We start from the raw sequence: 21,085 nt of genomic DNA, 5'->3' as shown, positions 1-21,085 counted from the left end.
TTCATTTCCTTTATCCAAACAATACAAATGTCATATTTTTTTTGTAATCTATTGTCATGTAATAGATTTTCAGACACCCAAACCGCACTCAATATATATTGCATACATCTTAACGCCCTCCGTATATATTGGATACATCTTAAAACAATGTAATCGTCTAAATAAAATTGACTGTGTAGACCATCAGAACGTTATTTGTACCAATAAAATTGCAACATTATACAAACCGCACCCAAAACTGAATCGAGGAAGTTTTTCTTCTATGTTCTAACTTCTAACCATCCTGTCTTAGTACCACATTACGGTCCAGTGCCCCAACGCTATTATGTTATAAATGATAGATAATGCTATTTTGTAACCAACCAATGATTAATTTAACATTTTATTTATCTTGACTTTCTCGCATTTAATTTTATCTGCACTACCAAAACACAAACTCTCTTATAGAAACTCTTGTGTTTTAACTGTAATAGACATACACAAAGAGCTAAACGCTCTTCATGCATTAACACGGGCTTCCAAACACAAACCCCATAGGAGCTTCTCTAACTATAACGTGCATATAACCAGCATTATAATAAGATGTTACAGTTAAGCTCTCTAAGTTTCATATGTACCATCTTATCATATCTCTCGCTCTCGATCCCAACAACTATAGGTTCAATGTTGTACATCAGAGGCGAGAGAGTTGTTGAACATTGATAGGATAAACGTCATCTCTAGAAGAAGAAGTGTAAGCCCTGAGCGCAATTCGCATATTAACCGCTTGTGTCTGGTGCAGCCCGTCAAAATATACGTAGGTGTTCCTCGCGATGCATGGCTTGATCCCCTTCTCACACAAAAAACCCCTAGTTTCCATAGACAATGCACAGCAAGGCTCCCCTGTAACTTTGAATCCTGAACAACACAAATTCCTTTGTCATGTGTTTCTTAATGAAAAACTTGGTAAGGATTGAATTAGTTTAGCTCCCCTGTAACTATGAATCCTGAACAACACAAATTCCTTTGTCATGTGTCTTCTTAATGAAAAATTTAGTAAGGATTGAATTAGTTTAGCTCCCCTTTATATCCATAAGCTCCTCAACCGCTGCTCCGTCAGCCATTTGATGTTAAAACTGGACGGTTTGCTGTGGAGTAACATTCCCCATCTGCTAACCGTCCATTTCTCGCATCTAGCGGTTGAGGGACCAAGTTATTTCCCTACATGATATAAGAGGTGCTATAGTATACTTTTTTTTTTGTTTGTTAAAATTTAGGAAAAGTATAGAGCGAGACCATTTACCTTTAATAGAAAGTGGTCACAATTAATATTGGCCATTGGATGTACAATTGGGTGGCTATATTTATTTCATCGACGAAGCTCAAACTTCAAATGAAATTTTTTCGAACTTTGTGACACACCAAGCCATCCAATTTCGCATCAGATGGTTGTAAATAATTGTGACCACCTCGTATCAAAAGGTAAAACGATCTCACTGTACACAGTCCCTAAAAGTAAAAACCATAATAATCGAGTAAAAGCACACGTGTGTGGAACTGACAAATCTACCTCTCAGTTTGTAGGCAGCAAAATGAAAAACACTGCTTCTTGTTAACTTCTTCTAAATTGTCACTTAAAGCAAATTTATGGTTTAAAATATAGTATGTGTTTGGTCAATTACTTTTTCTAATCTTGGGAGTAACATTTCTCTATAATTACCTTAAAATCAGGGTTTTAAAAAATGTTGATCGAGATTAGAATTGCATATTCTGGATTTGGAATCAGTGGAGCCAATCTGATGCCCATCATATATCAGGAACCAACCAATTCTCTGGGTTGTGACCTCTTTGTGCCAACTCAATAAATGACACATCTTCAACTACTTGAACTTACATCCTACAGTTAAAGATGGTTGCGACCTCTTTGTGCAAAAAAATAAACGATCTTATCATGTACTTTCCCACTAGTTATTTGGGGAACAATAAGATGGCCGACATTTTCTTTAATTAAAATTCAAATATTAATAATAGAAAGATACATAATATTAATGTTGGAGAATGAGAATTTACCTCCAGGAATTGGGTTGTCGATTATGTCCCTTATTATGCCATAGGCGTTCACATAAACGAGGTTGGAACCGGACATTGCCGGTCTCAATTGGTCTACAAGGGACCTCAACCGGTTATTGAATAGGAGGGCTACTTGATTTGGTCCCTCCACGCAGCTTTTCGAACCGGCTAAGCTGATCACCACAGGGGCGCAGCCCAAGGGCTGGATGGAAATTAGCACAAATTTTCTTGCCCCAAGGCCGTGTAATTTCTGCAAAAGAATAATTTTAGGAGGAAAAAGTTGATAAAAGGTTGCAACTTTAAATTGTAGAATTAAGAGTTTCATCTAAAAAATCCATTATAAAAGATTGTTTTAATGTTGGAAAACCCTCTAATTGATCTTCTCGATAATGACAAGTAGAATATGAAAAGAAACAATATTCGAGTCCCAAAAATAGTGTATCTTACAATACATTATCTGGACCGTCCATTTTCAAGATTTTCCAATATATATTGATTTGAAGCATTTTTAGAGCTTAAGATTTTATTATTAAACATGAAAATAGATTCTCATACCATCCTAAAAAAATTTTACACTTAAATTTATATTTACAATAAAATTTGGAGCTGCGCCTTAATTTAATTGTTTAAGGCTGCAACCTTATACACCCATTTTAGAATGACCATATATAAGAAAAAATTTATATAATGTTGTAACCGTACTTATAGAAATAAAGTTCTACCAATATGTACTATTGTTTGATTTGGACGGTTTTGATAGCAGTTGTTTTAAAAAGATGTGTTATATTATGATATTATCTTAAAAGATGTGTCAAATATTTATTATTACAATTAAAATAGACGGCATAGAACATTGCAACCTTATTGTTATAAGATTGCAATTTTATACATACCGCACCATTATTAAAGTGACCATTATACTTCGTATTAAGGGAAATTTGCATACGGATCAGGTTTTTTTTACCGTTATAACGGTATGGCCCAAAAATAGCATGTTATTACTTGGAAGGATGGATCTACAATTTTTTTTATCAAGTTTGTCCCGAATAGATATTTCAAAATTGGATCGCTTATTTACCCCCTTGAAAACTTGCTCTCTTTTCTTCTCTCTTATCTTTTCTATCTCGCCTGCTATCGGTCCTCTCTCTCTCTCTCCCTAGTTCAATCTTGCTCTCTCTCTCTCTCTCAAAGCCGTACTCCCATTACCCGCAGATCTCACTCTCTCTCTTTTATATTTGGTTTTTTTTTTAGGGACAAAGATTTGGGATTTTTTTAGGAGAAAAACTGTATGTTGCTCAAAGAAAGGATAACTTTTTTATTGTATTCAAATTGCATGTATATGTTTTATTAAATCACTTGATTTTAAAATTCTTTACTTGTTAACACAAGGCAATCCGATGGTTCAAACATCGGACCTTTTGATTCAATTAAAAAAATACAACAGAAGGCGGTTCGATGTTTCTAACATTTGACCGCATGGTTCACTCCAAATTTCAATAGGATGTACCGACGAACTGATTGATTCTAACATTGGACCGCTTCATTCACTCAATTTTTTAAACAAAATACAGTTTGATGTTTTAACCATTAGACCGTTTTTCATAGAAAGTTGTCACAGATTACGATCCAAAGACCATTGGCAAACTTGGCAAAAAATGATAAAGTATCGGGATAACCAAGTGGTCCAACTTTTTAAAAAAGTTAGATTGGAGACAAACTTGGTAAAAATTAAAAAAATTCAAAAATCCATCGTTCGAAGTAATAACGGGCTATTTTTTGGCCATACTGTTATAACGGTAAAAAAACCCGTTCTGTGCGTAAATTTCCCAAGTATTAATGGGGATCGTGGAGCCTACAAGATTGTTGTTTGTAAACTTTCTTTAATCGCTATTGTCCATTCTCCTTAGGGAAATTTATCACAATATTCCCCTTAGGAAATTTTATCACAATGCACTTTAGGGTTGGTACTTGGTACTAGGCTCGCAGCTTGGCTAGGCATACTTGATAGCTGGGCCTGGGCCTGGACAAGGGCCATGGCTAACTTGGTTCCATATTTCCTCTTAGTTTTTCTTTAAAAAAAATAAACCGAATCTAGTTGGTCGGGTTTTGCATTGTGCTAGCCCTTTAGGAACCCAAGGCGGGCTCAGGCCAGGCCCAATCCATTGCATACAGCTCCCAAGAGATGAGCTACTTAACGTTTCACCTAATTTTTTATTTAATTTAAAATGTTAATTAAGATAATTTGAGGAGAGGTTTCAATGAATTTCTTTAATAATAAATGATAATTTTTTTCTAAAATAATAATAAACAAACAAAATGCTACTGTTTTAGTTGTTTCAAGAAAGAAAAATAAAATAATGTCGTTTTAGGTATACCTTGAGTTGCTCTGAGAGCCGTTGGATGACAAGATTGGTGAAATTTGACAAGTTTTGTCGTTGTGAAGGGGGTTGCTGGAGATAATTGAGCAAATAATCGTTGCCCCCGCTTCCAATAACGAATATCGATTTTCGGAGGACGTGGCGCAGCTTCGCACTTCCAAATCGTGACTCCAATTGAGGCAACGTCACTGTCTCGAAGTTTTTGATTTGTTGATTCAGCGGAGTTACCCCACCCTGCATCACAAATTGTTTTGCAGAGATGAATATTTTTAAGCGGAGATTCGAAAAAATCACCTGTGTGTAGGGGGATTAGTCATAGCCAACCACACGACCCCTTGGGCACGTTTAATTCCAGTGAAAATATTTCTCGTAAAAAAATTATTTTTTGGAAAATATTTTTATGTGAAAATTTCTTTTATGTGATTAAGTGTTGGAATATTTTCACACCAACTAACTGCCAATTGGTATGAAAAATGTATCGAGACCGATTGGTGTAAAATTTTTCCCACGCCTAATCATATAAGGAAACTCTTTCACGTGATCGGTGAATTGGTGGTCTGGATTGGAGAATCAACCGGTTTTTGTCTCAAAAATTTAAAAAAAAAAAACACTAAAAATCCATAAAAATAGTGTTTTTAGAGTTTTTTGAAAAATAGGGATCTGGTTATGTTCCTCAGATCCGGATTGAAAATCGTTTTGAGCGATCCGAATCCTGTAATATATCGAGATCTGGCCATGTTCCCTAGAACCAGCTTGTTCGAGCCAGTCCTGGTTCCTTACTAGAGAATTGGAGGGAGAACCGGAAGGTTCCTAATTGGAGGGAGAACCGGAAGGTTCCTAATGAACCAGATTTTTTCCATATTTTTTATTGATCCAGATTGATAATCATCTTGAGCGATCCGAATCCTGTAATATATCGAGATCTGGCCATGTTCCCTAGAACCGGCTTGTTCGAGCCAATCCTGGTTCCTTACTAGAGAATTGGAGAGAGAACAATAATGAACCAGATTTTTTCCATATTTTTTAAATAAAAAATATTCTGACGGGCCAGCAATTATCGCTGGGGTCCAACAACTTCACTTACATAAGGACCATGTGCAATTATCACAACTTCACTTACATAACCCTATTGTGCAAGTAATAGGCTTTTACACTTATTATCATCACACATCCTCCGATGTGGGATATTGTTTTGCTAATCTTTTTTCTGCAACTTATTTTTCAAAGTTAGACATTTTTCATTTTTCTACTTTTCCATTAACATCTCTTTTTTTCTCTCTCTCTCTCTTGTTTATACATAGGTAAGTTCATCTACAAAAATGAAATTGTCTATAAAATAAAATTTATTTTTTAGATTTCTAATATATATATTTTTTATAATATACAAAAAATAAAAGTACATATAGTTAAGTTTTAATTATATATAATTACCAAAAAAAATCTATTTAATTAATTAACAAAATTAGTATAATTACATTGAAATTATTAGTATTTATTTATCTTAATAACTTTATATAATTATGTTGAACTTATGTCAGTATAATTATGTATATATGATTACATTAAAATTATGTTAAATGAATATAATTATGTAAAAAATTGTTAATTTATTTACTACAATTATGTTAAAATTATTATTGCTATATTGAAATTTTTATTGTTATAAACATTAAAACATCGCATAATTTAATATATTAAATTGTTGTATCACTAATCAATTGTTATTGTTATATATTATGTTATTTTCATATTTAATGTAGATTGTATTTTTAAATTAATATATTTACAATTTATACATATATTAACAAATAACTTGTTAATTTGTTAGTGTTACAGTAAGTTATAAATTTAATATAATTTTAAAAGGATAATCTTTACTTCGCAGGCCTTCAAATTGCAAAGGTTCAAGATAGAGAGAGTTGTGAATGGTGGATTTATGAATTTTGTAGTCTATTTTTTAAAAAAAGTTACTTTTGTGGGGCAATTTTGTAAATATTACTACACGACAATGAGTACTTTTGGGTAAAGTTGAAATTTTAACTAAATGATAAAGGCATTCTACAAATAAAATTTCACGATACTAACTTCCAAAATACCATTGTATTTTTGTTAAAATTTCAAATTTACCATTGTTTAATGGTAAAGCTACCTACTTAAATAATTTTTAATAAAAAATTAATTATTGTTTTGATAAATAATTACCTTATTAGGACAATGTGATAAAAAACAATGAAATGAAGTTGCGCCTATGTACCATGTCAAAAGTAGTTTCAATATCAGAAACCCCTACAATAGCCTAAAAATCTAATTTTGTTGCTCCCTAATTATGAAATTTAAAGCTTCAAATATAATGCAGATTGAGCAAATCTACAATCAGTTGAAAATCTTGATGATAGATGGTCCAAATAATGCATTACAATAACCTTTTTTGGACTTGAAAGCCATCTTTTTCTTTTTGTTTTTTTTTATATCCGTACATCTTGTGGTCAAGATAATTGATTGAAGTGTTTTCAGCTTCAGAACTACCTTTTCCGATGGGTTTTTATGTGTCTTACTTTTATAAATTAAAACTATTGCCTTAAAAAAAAAATTCCATATTTACTTTTTTGCACATGCCTTATATATATTTATCTATTTACACATGCCTTATATAATGTATGTAATGCATGGTAAAAGGTAAGAGAAGAAATCTTATTCAAAGCGAAATGCGCAAGGCAATTCATTCATGTATTTACAACCACAAAAAAAAAACATGTTTTACAGTATCCACAGTAGAGTACTTTGAATATCATATCTCTAGGAGATGCACCTTACTGCTTGACCACAGCATTCTAACCATTTGGATGACACAACAAACATTGCATAAAGGACCACATTTTGAAATCTCTAATTGAGCCTTGATATTCCCATGTTAAAATCGGCTCTGACCCTATCGAACTTGGCTGTTTATTAAATGTCTTTGTTGAGAATTCTTAGTCGAATTGGAAAGTCTAATGAAAAATTTCCTTTAGGGTTCTACATAAGAGAAAATAAGGTTTCACCTGACACTTGGGACAAAGTATTAGCTCCTAAAAGAAAGGGGGGAGTGAAGGTTAGAAAACTTAAACTAATAAATGAAGTCTTATTGACAAAGTGGTGGTGGAGATATCAGGTTGCTCTGATTGCCCCTCAATATGGAAGAACATTGGGACTTGAGCATTATTTATGGGGAATACCAGGATACAACTAGGAGGTGATAGAAACATCATTTTTTTGTTGTGGATCGACCCCTAAACCCTCAGATCCAGATTGAAAATCGTTTTGAGCGATCCGAATCCTGTAATAACAATTCATATAGGACCACTGTTCCTCATGCACCATGGCTCATATAATGAACTCTCACATTTAAACTTAAGTGAATTAGTTCAACCAGTTTAGTCCACTAAACCCTCTTAAACCTTTTTAAATAAGCACTTGACCACCCTTAACTTTCATAATCATGCCTAAATAATACTTAAACTTGTTAAAAGAAGCCTAAACCCACCTAAAATGGCCTAAACTCACCTAAAACTTGCCTAAACTAGCCTACACCTAGGCCAACACATTTAATCCTAGGTCAAAATCTAATAACACCATAACCCCCACTAAGCCTTAGTTTGACCCCACTCTTATGACCTTAAAACTCCTAATTTAAACCCATTACCTAAAACACACCTAAAACAGCTCATTTACGTGTTGATATGTCCTATCATATATAACAAAACAGGTGGCACGAAACTGCAAAACCATGAGGTCAACCATGTCTGCATAAGTATAATATTGTGCTCTGCTGGTGATATACGGCCCAGATTGAGCCGCCACTTGCAAGAGCTATTATCTAGGTCCTATCCTATAAATATCGACTGTCACCTACAACATATGGGGCCCATACCTTAGAGAATTACGCGAAACCCGACTAAAGCTAAGAACCTTAATTTTCTCTCTCATAGACCTCTAAGCCTAAATTCCAAACATCTGAAGCTTTATCCTAGTCAAGATATACCCTCAAGCCACTAATCGAATTGTAGATTGTTGGTTACTTCTGTGTCCCCTAAGCTCTTCCTTTATACCCAAGGCTTAGGATTCAATTCAAATCTAGGTTAGTACCAACTCAATCTTAATATGGTTCAATCTTAATTGGACAACTCTAAGAGGCAAAAGACGTCAGCGCAACAATCTTGGATCTGAAGTCAGATCACCGACTCTGGGTGCCGAGCCTATGGACTCGATTTTCAAGTAAGTTCATTTTTTTTGCTTTTCATTGCAATTTTGCTTGCATATTTCGTATAGTTTAGTCTTAGTTCCCTATTTCGAAACCATTTTCTAAATATTTCACCTTCTTTGCTCTAGAATTTTCAAAACTTCTTATTCACGAATTTTCAATTTTATCATCTACCAGTGTTTCATGAGAGAGCGATAGGCCTACCACCCTTTCGGATCATAATTTAATGGAGCTCCAATTTCTACCTCTGATTAACTATGTTCATGTTCGAAAGTGCTTGGGGTCGTGGCTTAAGAGTCGTGTCCCACCTCGCTGCCCTCAGGCATGTTGTGACCAAAAATGTAGAAAGTGGTCACATTAATTTTGACCATTGGATGTGAAATTGAGTGGTTGCATTTATTTTATTAACCAAACTCAAACTTCAAAAGAAATTTTATCGAACTTTATAACATATCCAAGCTATCAAATTTCGCATGGAATGGTTGTAAGTAATTGTGATCACTTTGTATAAAAGGTCCTATACAAATATGCCGATCTTTTTAAAATCAAAATACAAGACGCTTACAATATTCATAGATGCTCACTCGCATCAGTGTCTGTGTAACACACTTTTGGGTCGATGCACATGGAAATATAACCCCCTTTTCATTGGAAAAAAGCGTTAAGTAAATCTTAGACGCAGTTGGCATGCAGGCCAAGTCCGCACATGTAAAAATGCGGCACCTCTTAAAAATATATTATTGAGATGGATTTTTGGGCTTAATTTTTAAGGAGATGTAATCTTTAACGTGGTGATCAAATCATGAATATGGATAAATAAATAAATAAATTTTAAAAATTAAAAAAATAATTCTATTATGAAAACATTTTGATCATTGATTTCAATTGTTTTTAGATAGACCATCTAGTCGCATCGATCTTTAAGATAGATACTTTATACCGGGGACCGTGCATCATAGAAAGGCAGTCCAGTCGGCCGGAAACAAGTTTCCTTAAAGTAAATCTTAGTTTCATCCTAGAAACAGAAGCGTCGCCTTTCTACGGTAATCAAAACAGCTAAAAGAAGCAGCCAAAGGAGAGAGAGAGAGAGAGAGAGAACTTACAGCAATAGAACCAGTCTCATCCAAAATACCAGAGCCACCGGATGCATAATTAACGCCTCTAAGAGTCACATTTCCTTTGCTTCGAGGATCAGCAAAAGCAGGAAGAAGCCTTGGAATCTTTACAAGCTGCCCCAAAACATCAGCTGCGTTCAAGCCATTAGAGAACCTTCCTGAAGCTCCACCAGGAAAGTCTATGCCATAAGGGAAGTAATCAGCCCTTGCAGTCGAGTTTCTTATGAAGTTGTTGTTTCCATTATCCACAATAGAGCTCCCAAACACAAACATGGCTTTCACACGCCTGCTCTCTCCCTCTCGAAAACAAAGGAATAGCAAGACAGAGAAAATGCGGAGAAGAAGGGCTTTGGGGACGTGGGTTTTCATGGAGTTGCAAGGCATTGTTCACAAAAGCTTTCAATATCCTCTCTCTCTCTCTAGCTCCTGTAAATAAATGCGTGTTTGGAAGTAGCATCTATCTACTATATATATATCTTGAAATGGGAAGATAATGGAGAGGAGAGAGAAGAGGGAAGGTGTTATCAGTCTCATTGGGAGTTTACTAAAATTTCTTTAACAGGTCCAACAAGAAAAGTAATAAAGGTGTAATGCAAATGGTCCCTCATTTTCTCAAAATAGCCAACTATGGTTTTATATTTTTAGGCAGTTGAGCCTAAATCCATGACAGTAGGGATCTTGAAACTACATTTGAGACAGACCCCACAAATGTATGGTGCACTTATACAAAGTAAGTTAACCCCAACTTTCAAATGCCAACTTTTAGAACCATTATGTTCATCTAACAAAGCTAAATTCTTTATTCAAAGATGATTAGATGATGGAGTTTACGTAAGGCCTAGGTTTTATGAAAGAGACCATTTATTTTGTATACAAAGAGGTCACAATTACTTATAATCATTCGATGTGAAATCCGATAGCTTGGATGTGTCATGAGGTTCAAGAAAATTGCTTTTGAACTTTGAGCTTGGTCAATGGAATAAATGCAACCACCCAATTTTACATCCAAAGGTCAAGATTAATTGTGATCATCTTGTACCAGATGTAAATGGTCTCATTACATATTTTTCTTTTATAAAAACAAATAAAACCCCCACGTCAAATCCTCGTCCAAAAAGCACTTTTGGCGACAAAAATCTGCATAACAACTCTAAAATTAATTTCTAATACCGACAATAAAATTTGAAACTCAAAAAATGATACAGATCTTGTACATTTGGAAAGACTTATTTTTAGGGTGAAATGGATGGTCTAGATATTTTGTTACAACATACACTTTTTAGATCTTGAAATTCGAATTTTCTTTCACAACCATAATGTTCAAATGGAGATAATCGATGTACAGGTTTCCCAATGCTTGAATTGTAATTTTCGATGAGTTATGAAGTGAGGTTTTATTTATTTTGATAGAGTTGCAGCCCTATCAAACGATTTTCTACGGTTAAAATACTACTCTAGCAAGTATCAACTCAGGGCATGTTTTTAGCATGGAGAAATCAAGGTGATGACCTTAAGACTGCCTTCCAAATCAAGGGCATTCAATTACAAAAAGTATACAATAAGATTGTTTTTTTAGCACAAGGAAATGATGATCACACATGATTTTTTATATATAAAATATCATTTTTAGGAGTGTGTCATTGATCATCCTCAAAGTCTTAAAAAGATTTTTCACAAACTTGGCGAACATCCTTAGCCATGAAGTTCCACATCCGACGGCTCTCTTTTGGGTACTACCATAGGGTTAAAAATAGTTTTCTTTTATTTTTTATTTCCCCTATTTTTTTTTATGGATGTAATTTATATATGTGTTAACCTTAAATATTAATGTACTTCCAAACCTTGCCAAAGTAGTTCTGGTGCAAAAAACCCTATAATATCCTGTAAATCTATTTCCATCTTTAATTATGAAATTTAAAGCCTAAAAACCAATGGAGATCAAATATATTTATAAGTACTTGAAAATTGAAGGTCCAAATAATGTATTACAAGATACACTATTATAGAACTTAAAATATTTTATTCTCCCTATCTATACATCTCGAGGACCGGATGATCAATTGGAGGTTTTCCAACATCAAAGCAACAGTTCCCATTGGTTTTTAAGGTGTTAACTTTGGGTGCAATTTGCATAGAGCTTAGGCTCTAAACAATCAAATTAGAGCCCACCTTCAAATAGTGTCAAGAAATGTGCTTTCAATATTAGAAATAGTTGTGATAGCTTTAAAATATTTTTTTTTTTTTAATTATAAAATTTAAAGTTTAAAAAATAGTGTAGATCGAGCATATCAATAAAAACTTGAAAATTAACCGTCCAAAAATGTATTATAGGATGCACTATTTCAAAACTTGAAATCTATTTTTTTCTCATGTCCATGCATCTTGATGTTGAGATGATCAATTGAGGATATTTAGGTATCAAAACAACCTCTTCTAGTGAAATTTATGAGGTAGCTCTAATTTGGCGCCTTATATAAACTTATTTTTAATTAAATATTTCACATTTTAATAACTTATTGAGTGCATTTCACAATAAAAAAAGGAAGAGAAATTTTTGAAGAGGCGAAATTAGAAAACTTTGTATATTCAAATATTCACATATAACCAAATATATTTTTAGGAAAGATCCAGATGTCCCTCAACATGGTCTAGGTTCCACCACCTAAATGTGAATAAATACTTTATGGCAACATGAAGGCCAAAAATTTTCACAACTTTAAAAGCCTACTTTGGTAATTTATATTGAAATGAAGTGTAATTCTAGAGAATTTCACATTGAGGTGATGTCTAAATAATTGTATGGTCAGGTCAATAAATTGGCTACCAAATCCGACGGCTCAAGGACGCTTTACTAGGGTTAGGGTGCCACTTGGTGGGCCCAATAATTTAAGTGCTGCTCCCATATAAATAACGTGCATTAAATGGTTGTATTAATAAAGTCAATTTATTCAACGAGAGAAAATAAATTAAAAATTAAAAAAAAATGAGATTGGGGTTGGTATCATGGAGTCCTACAAATTCAATTAAAGTCTTTCTATTCTCATTAAAAAATGAAAACGTTTATATAGAGCCTAGGCTCTAAAGAATAAAATTTGATCCTACATCAAAAATTTCACTTGAAGCGTTTGTTCTAATCCTCAAATTGATCACCTCGATATCAAGATGCATAGACATGAAAAAAATATATTTCACGTTTTGAAAATAGTATATTTTGTATTTTTTTTTTTTACTGTTCAAGATTTTCAAGTTTTTATAGATTTATCGATATACACTATTTTTTAAGCTTTAAAATTTATAAATAAAAATAAAAATATATTTTACAGTTATCACAAAGATTTTCAATATTGAAACTGCATTTTTCGATACTATTTGAAAATAAACTCTAATTAGATTGTTTGGAGCCTAGGTTCTATACAAATCCACCCAAAAAAATCACTAATAATTAAAATAAAAATATTTATGTCCTCTAAAGCTTCCTTGGATCCTTCCCCTCATTTAATGAGCACCAATTAAGGCTGCCAATTTATAAGGCATACTTTTTTCTCACTTAAGGCTGCATTACAATGTCTCTCTCTACCCATCAAAATTGTCACTAGTATATCTCTCCCTCTCCCTCTCCCTCTCCCTCTCCCACTCTACCCTCTCTCCCTTTGGTATATAACCCCAAAATAAAATCCATTGTCGCACAAATTTATGGCATTGAATTTTTCATTTTTTTAAGATGCCGATGTGACGGTCAATAGTTGAGAAAAGATTTTGATGGTGATGATAGTGACGTACTTTTCATTTTTTTAGAATGTGGTTTCATATAAAATGCAACTTTAAACAATCAAAGCATAGTGCACCTTCAAATTTTATCAAAAGATGCATTTAGGTATCAAAAATAATTAGGACGGCGAGAGAATCTATTTTAATTTTAATTATGAAATTTTGAACTCCAAAAATTGCTCAAGCCAAGTAGATCTATAAACACATGAAAATCTTGAAAATGGATGGTCGAGACAATATGTTGCATGATGCCCTATTTTTTGGACAAAATCTTTTCTTTTTTTTTATATCCATACATCTCGATATTGAGATAATCAATTCGAAGGTTTCTCAATATCATATCATCCTTTTATGAGGTGGACTTTAATTCTAATTTAAAGTTGCCACCTGATACACAAAGAAGCTTACTTTTCTTTCTTATTTAGTGCATGGTTAAAATTGAAGGATTTATCGATGAATATCTAATTAAAAAAAAAGGACTTAATTGGTTAAAGCTGGTAGATTTACTACGCTACGTCCTATGCTCAATTCCTACAAAAAGTAAGCCCTCTCCCACGGAATTCCTATCAAAAGTAGGCCCTCACCGACGGCGGAAAAAAAAAAAAAAAAAAAAAAGGAAAAATCTCTCCGTGGCAAACTATCATGGAGCAATTACTGGTGTTTGTTTCAACTCATTTACTTTTGACACAGCTGACAGTTTATGGGTGAGAATTGTCCCGAAAAGTTCCTACAGTTTATGGGTATGAATTCCTAGGACAAGTACCCTTCTTCTTTGGGTTGTAGTCAAATCGTGGAATGGTCATTGTCTTTCGAGAAAATTATAAGTTCATAAGACCACACGTTCTATGCATTTTATCCCAACCAACTTTTTTTTTCATGACAAACTTTATATGCAAATACCGTTTCAATAGAAAAATTTTATTTTTTAGATAAATTGTCAATCCCGTATACAAAAATTATTTGAAAAAACTACAAAAAAACCCGTAAGTCCATACTTTCTATGTAACGTACCCCAACCAACTTTTTTCTCACTTTTTTTTCTAAGATAAATTTTATATGCAAATACCCTTCCAAGGGAAAAAGTTTATTTTTTAGACGAAAATACCAATCCTGTATACAACAATCATTTTGGTCAGATTTGACGTTGACTTTTGGACCTTAGTAACACATTGCCGGAGTACACTATCATATTGCCGGAGCGCACAAATGCTGGACCACCATAAGACAACTATCGGACTGAAATTGAGTACTGTCGAACCACACTTTACGTAGTGCCGGAGACCTGAAATCTAGTAACAATCGGACCGTCCTTTTCAATTGCCAGACCACACTTTACACAGTGTCGGAGCCCTACTGCCAGACCGCACTTTACACAATCTCACTTTATAATGTCGAAGCGCTACTGCCAGACCACACTTACACAATGTCGGAGCCCCAATTTCGGTGGGATAGAGGAGAGAGGAGAGAGTAATGTAAAAGTAAAGAATGATAGTTTAGGCATTTTTATTTTTATTTGGTTGGGGGTATTTGAATAGAAAGTGTATTTTGAGGGGAAAAGTGAGAGAAAAAACTACCTTAGAGATAAATTGCATAGAAATTGCAGTCTTGGGGGTTTTTTGTAATTTTATTTTGTTTTTTCATTGTCTTGTGAGTTGACCAATTACTTTTTTAAGCAAACTATTAAACTCCCCTATATTAAATTTTATAATAGCAATGATGTTTGGAAAGAGGTTATACAAAGTCACAACTTTAAAATGTAGAATTACATATGCACCTCTTTATGATGAAAAACGCTCTAAATAATCATCTCGAGAGCAAGATGTATGAATAAAATAGATTTTGAGTCTCAGAAATAATGTATCTTACAATATATTATCTAGACTGTCTATTTTCAATATTTTCATATGTGCATAGATCTACTTGATTTTAATTATTTTAGGACTTTAAAAATTTTATAATTAGATATGAAAATAGATTTTGAGATAATCTTAAGAATTTTTTGCCCCAAAAGTACATGTTATGATTGAATTTGGAGGTGCGCTTTGATTGGATTGTTTAAAATTGCAACCTCATAGAAACCACACCCATGATGTTTTACTGGGGAAGATGTAAAACGAAAAAGGATGTAGTTTAGCATGTAGCCAAGTCTGCACATGTAGAAATAGGGGCTTGGCAATAAATATATTATTGAAATATAATTCGATCCTAATTTTTAGAGAATATATACTCGTTAAAATGGAGATCATGAATATGAAAAAAAAATTAAAAACTATAACTAATAATTATATTAATAAAATATTTGGGTCATTAGTTATAATTGTTTTTAGATGGACCACCTATTTGAATCCTACCTTTAAGATGGATGCTATATACATGTGGACTGCATACTATACAAAATTGTTCAACGAAAAAAAGGGGTTGAAGTCACTACAAAGATAGATATTATATTGGAGGTTATTGCTTTTAAACTTTGATATCAATGAGGTACTATTATGTATTTTTCCCCAAAATATTTAAGTTCAAAATTATCAATTCTAGAGTGTTGTTATCTAGTATCGGACCGATTTGAACCATACATTTTTTTTATAAAGAATCAATGCGGTCCATAACTGTTAATTTAAATGCGTTTGATTCCTTACAATGAGTAGTTGAGAACGAATAATTTCATACTGCTTTGATCCATACCTTATAAAGGATTCAAAGTATCTAGAACTAAACCACTTTAATCTGGACCTTTTTGCAAGGAATTATAGCGGTCTAGAGCTATTTGTTCGAGGCTGCTCTGATTTATTATTTTGAACGGTGGACCGTTTTGATTCCTTACAATAAGCACTTTTGGACTAATAGCTCCAAACTATTTCCCTTTACTTTTAATTTCTTATTAATTTTAGATTTTTTTTTAATCCATTTACGTCTTTATTTATCACAGTTGTAACATGGGGCCACCAGAGTCTGCACCGAAGACAGGAAAAAAACAATATTAATGAATGCACACGCAGAAAACGACCCCCCAAAACTCTTAGGTGGACTAATACCAAACACTTGGCATTCATGGAATCGAACGTACCTCAATTTTAGGGGCATTCATAAAGTTTTGAGTTGCTCAATTTATGAAGGTGCATAGGTTAGTAGATATTTTACCTACATAAACTTTGAACATATACAACAACACTCTTTTAACTTTATTAAATAAATAAGTCAATCACTTCATTTCAATGGTTTAAAAAGCGGATCGGTGACTCGGATCGGGCATCTCAAAAACCGATTTGGATCGGCGAATCAACGATTCGGATCGAGAATCGATTGAATCGGTCGGATTAAAGCATCAAAAAAATCCGAAAAAATTATTAAAATTTATTATAAATATTGTTTTTTAAGAATCCAATAAGAAATGAAGGTACTACATTATTAACTTTCATTTTTTTCATCAATTTGTGAATATTCAGATGCTCTTTCCCTCTATAAACTTATGTTAACCATTAAATTTGCATCACATAAAAGAAAAATCATAGAATTATCATAGATAAAATATATAATTATACATGGACTATTATAAAGAGTAGACTAATCAATGAAAGAATGGCCATTAAAATCTCGTTTTGCCAAAAAAACCTAATCCGCTAAAAAAATCTAAATTATTACAGCCTAACTAACTATAATCCAAAATTATTAAAACCTAACTAATTATAATATTATATACTGAAATTATAATTATTAGTTTACATTTTATAATTATTTTATTAGAAAAATAATAACAAATTAAAAATATTTTATAATATTATCTAATTTAAAATGTATTATTGACAACTGTAAGAAAAATAGTACATTACATGATTTATAATGTAAAAATTAATAAATAAAATAAAATATTTGATTATCAATGTAAAAATTAATAAAATGCGTACAAATTTTGGAAATAACACTTCAATTTTTTAAAAATTTATTTTTTAGGTTTCTATAATAAATTTAGTGAAAGAGATTGTTAATAGAAAGATGAAGATTTCAAATAGAATAAACTTTTTATGTTTTATTTTTTTATGCCTTTTATATTATTTAAAAAATAATATAATAGAATATATTTAAATTCTATTATATATTTAAATATATAATAGAATATTATATATATAAATATTATATATATAAATATAAATATTATATATTTAAGTATTATATATATAAATATTATATATATAAATATATTTAAATATATAATAGAATATACTTGATGTCTCGACCTTGAGAGGTCAAGTAAAGAAGCAAAGGTCTTAACCAACACGCCACCTCACCATATATGGTTATAACTTGATGATTAATAGAATATATTTAAATTTCCTTTTCATTTGATGATGTTTGGGAATTATTCCATATCGAAAGATGGGTATTCCACTTTGGTATATAAATACCTATGTAATATAAATTAAAATGTTTGTGTAGAAATATTAGGGTAACTTCACACGTGTCGTACGTGTGCAGGGAGAGAACCGGATTGGAACCGGTGGTTCTTCTCTATAACCGGGCGGTTCTCGATTTTGTATCGAAACCGGCACGGACTCTACCGGTTCCCGAGTCGAACCGAGCGAGTCCAGTTCGACGCACCGATTTTTAAAACACTACTTCAGGCCATTATATACAAAATTACAATGTTAAGGGTATCTTATTCATCATGATCATCAGGCCATCAAATATGAAATCAAAATGTTTAGAGTATCATATTCATGGTGATCAACATTTAAAAAAAATAAATAAATCATTTTTTTTATATATAAATTAAAATCTATCGTACTTCACACAGAAAAATTAACATATATCAACCGTCCAAATTTAGATAAAATGGCTTCGGTATTTGTGACCTTATATCTGAAAGGTTACAAACACCAATTCTTGGTACACACTCCTATTATACACAATACCATTGTTCACAATATCTAGGGCAGTCTCATTGTGTACAATAAATTTTGGTACCCAACACCAAACATAGAAGTTATTCATGAGATTACACCATGAGAATTTATTCATGAGATGCACTAGCTCTATAAACTAATGGTACTTGATCAATTACAAGCAATTCATATGTGATATCTTCAATTTTGAAAAAAAAAAATGTTTATACAAGTATGAGGGTATAAACAATCAAATTAGGGCATACATCAAAAATTTCATTGGAAGAGGTTTTTTGATGTCCAAATATCTCAAATTGATCATCTCGACCTCAAGACACATGGACATGAGAAAAAAAAAATGGATTTCAAGTTTTGTAAATAGTGCATCTTATAATGCATTTTTTTACCATCAATTTTCAAAAAATTTAAGTTTTTATAGATCTGCTCAATCTACACTATTTTTAAAACTTTAAATTTTATAATTAGTAATGAAAATATATTTTAAGGTTATCACAAAGACTTCTCGTACTAAAACCACATCTCTCGACAATATCTGAAGGTACACTTTCTTTTGATTGTTTAGAGCCTCGGCTCTATATAAACCGCACTCTTTAAAAAAAGCAATTAATGTACATTAGGATTCACGTGAAAAGATATCATGTTGCTTGCATAAATAATAATAATAATAAGTAAATATGTTTTTGGGGTCCTAGAGGCTAAAGTCAAAGTCGGTGTGAAAGTTCTAACGCCCTTCTTTCTTTGTTGGCAATAATTGAGGTGCCTATAATTTCGTTGCTAATCATTTTCCACGCCCATTTATCATTTTCTTCGAAAGTTTATATTTTTTTCCCTTTTTAATGTTTATTTTATCGTATTTTATTATTTTATTTGTGCCCTTGTATAAACTGCAAACTTGTATGTGGGCCTTAGAGTACTGGATCATTTAGTGAAAAAATTTTCGAAAGGAAAACCAAATCAGTGATCCTCTATTCATTTATTTTATTTTATTTTATTATTATTTTCTAAAATTTAGGAAAGCTATATTGAGTCAATGAAACGAAGCAAAATACAAAGTTACAAAGCCAGAAGGACAAAATAAAAGAAAAAACAACATAATGACTTGCTAACTACATTAGTGATCCACTAATCATCAAGATTCCTGGGTCATGAATGCATTATCATCTGATTGACGGATCAACGATGAGAGAGAGATAGAGAGAGAGGGCCCACCATAGATATGATCGAAGTCGAATAAGGTGGTCCCCAGCAAGGTGCTCCCGAACACATTTTATCATCCATATATGGAATGAACATTGATGAATTCCAAAGACCATAAGTTTTACTTTTCCTTTTTCTATAGATCATATTATGTTTCCCTTTTTATAACCTTAAACAATTCAAGTAAGGTGAACCTCCAAATCTTATCCAAAGATGTAATTTCAATGCTAGAATTAAACAATCCAAGTAAGGCGCACCTCCAATCTTATCCAAAGATGTAATTTCAATGCTGGAATTATTTTCAGTTGTATGAAAATCTATTTTTCCTCCTAATTACGGAATTTAAAGCTTCAAAAATAGTAAGAATTGAATAGATCTATAAACACTTAAAAATCTTATTAACAAATCCGGCTTGTAAAAACTTTGAGTGCCTCAATAGAGAGCCCTGAGTATTGAAAATTAGCAATCCTTCAACTTTTTGCTTGGACTAATTATCTTTAGATATTTATATTTAATATTAGATATTTATTTTTAAATCTTAAAAAATAAAAACTTGTTATCTTGGGCCTTGTCCTTGGACTTGCACTCTACAAACTTTTATTTGGACTGAAAGTTTATTATCAACTGCATTACTATGGCCTCATCTTTCTTTTCAAAAGTCTATTTTCTTCCTCAATATGAAGTCATAGAATTTGAAGTTTTCAAAAGTCTATTTTCTTCCTCAATATGAAGTCATAGAATTTGAAGCAAATCAACATGGACCTTCTTATGTTTCATTTTTTTTGGTGCATTTGTAGATGATTGCCACTACTTGGAGAGTCAAATACTTTAATTCGGGATCCTTTCAGTTCACTTGTGATAAGTAGAAACTTATACAATTGACTGGGTATAGGTTTATTTTCATGAGTAAAAGTCTAAAGAATACATACTGTGCATCGGAAAAGTTTGTTTTATTCATCATGTTTCCTCAGTTTCTCCTTCAACTTATGGTGGCTTGCAACGATGAGAACATAGATGGCCTTGAACGTGCTCAACAAAGGTACATAGCTTCTTCTGCCGCCTCTTAAAGTTCGACGCATCAAACAGTCGAGTCGAGTCGAATCTAGGAAAGTTCGACCCATCAAACAGTCAAGAGTCGAATCTAGGAAAGCGTTGGTTCATGACCTTAGTTAAGGTCATAGATGTTTCAACCCAAGTATTGTTGGATTTGGTGGGTAAAATAGAGCAGAGAGAAGTTATTCAACAAGTACTTTTGAGGAGCAATAACGGAGGCCAACAATCTTCCTGCTTTTAGACAAAAATTTCAGTTATCTTGTCTAAAATTTCAGTTATCACAAGACAATGTTTCTCTTACTGATGAAAATTAGCGTGCATCTAAGTCCTCTTAGCAAATTTGTCCTATCCTCGGGATATCATGAGAGAAAAAGTTGAATATCA

General features: G+C 32.5%; 1 protein-coding gene across 2 annotated transcripts; it reads right to left on the bottom strand.

Annotated features, from left to right (window-relative positions):
• Nucleotides 1-410: 410 nt before the first annotated feature.
• On the bottom strand, nt 411-10,185 carry LOC18443501 (GDSL esterase/lipase At1g29660). 2 transcript variants are annotated; one of them, XM_006853689.4, is made up of 4 exons: nt 9,771-10,185; nt 4,425-4,661; nt 2,050-2,299; nt 411-897 (listed from the first exon to the last, which is right to left on the bottom strand). In XM_006853689.4, the coding sequence occupies exons 1-4, from the start codon at nt 10,164-10,166 to the stop codon at nt 674-676; spliced, it is 1,107 nt and encodes a 368-aa protein (XP_006853751.1). In that variant the 5' UTR covers nt 10,167-10,185; the 3' UTR covers nt 411-673. The 2 variants fall into 2 exon arrangements, with proteins under 2 accessions (XP_006853751.1, XP_088723211.1); XM_088867085.1 differs by lacking the exon at nt 2,050-2,299.
• Between the last annotated feature and the right edge of the window lie 10,900 nt (nt 10,186-21,085).

The sequence above is a fragment of the Amborella trichopoda genome, chromosome 5, assembly GCF_054954075.1.
Source record: "Amborella trichopoda isolate Santa Cruz 75 chromosome 5, AtrichopodaSantaCruz75HAP2 v2.0, whole genome shotgun sequence".
Taxonomy (NCBI): domain Eukaryota; kingdom Viridiplantae; phylum Streptophyta; class Magnoliopsida; order Amborellales; family Amborellaceae; genus Amborella; species Amborella trichopoda.
The sequence above is the reverse complement of the archived record's forward strand: the minus strand, read 5'-3'. Positions and strand labels throughout refer to the sequence as shown.

What these genes read in the sequence shown, in the direction of transcription:
- LOC18443501 (XM_006853689.4), bottom strand. Translation starts at nt 10,166, where the DNA reads ATGCCTTGCAACTCCATGAAAACCCACGTCCCCAAAGCCCTTCTTCTC. An exon ending in ATGAGACTGGTTCTATTGCT is followed by an intron (nt 4,662 to 9,770) that starts GTAAGTTCTCTC and finishes TTTGTGATGCAG; the next exon opens with GGTGGGGTAACTCCGCTGAA. An exon ending in CGACAACCCAATTCCTGGAG is followed by an intron (nt 898 to 2,049) that starts GTAAATTCTCAT and finishes TGTGTTGTTCAG; the next exon opens with GATTCAAAGTTACAGGGGAG.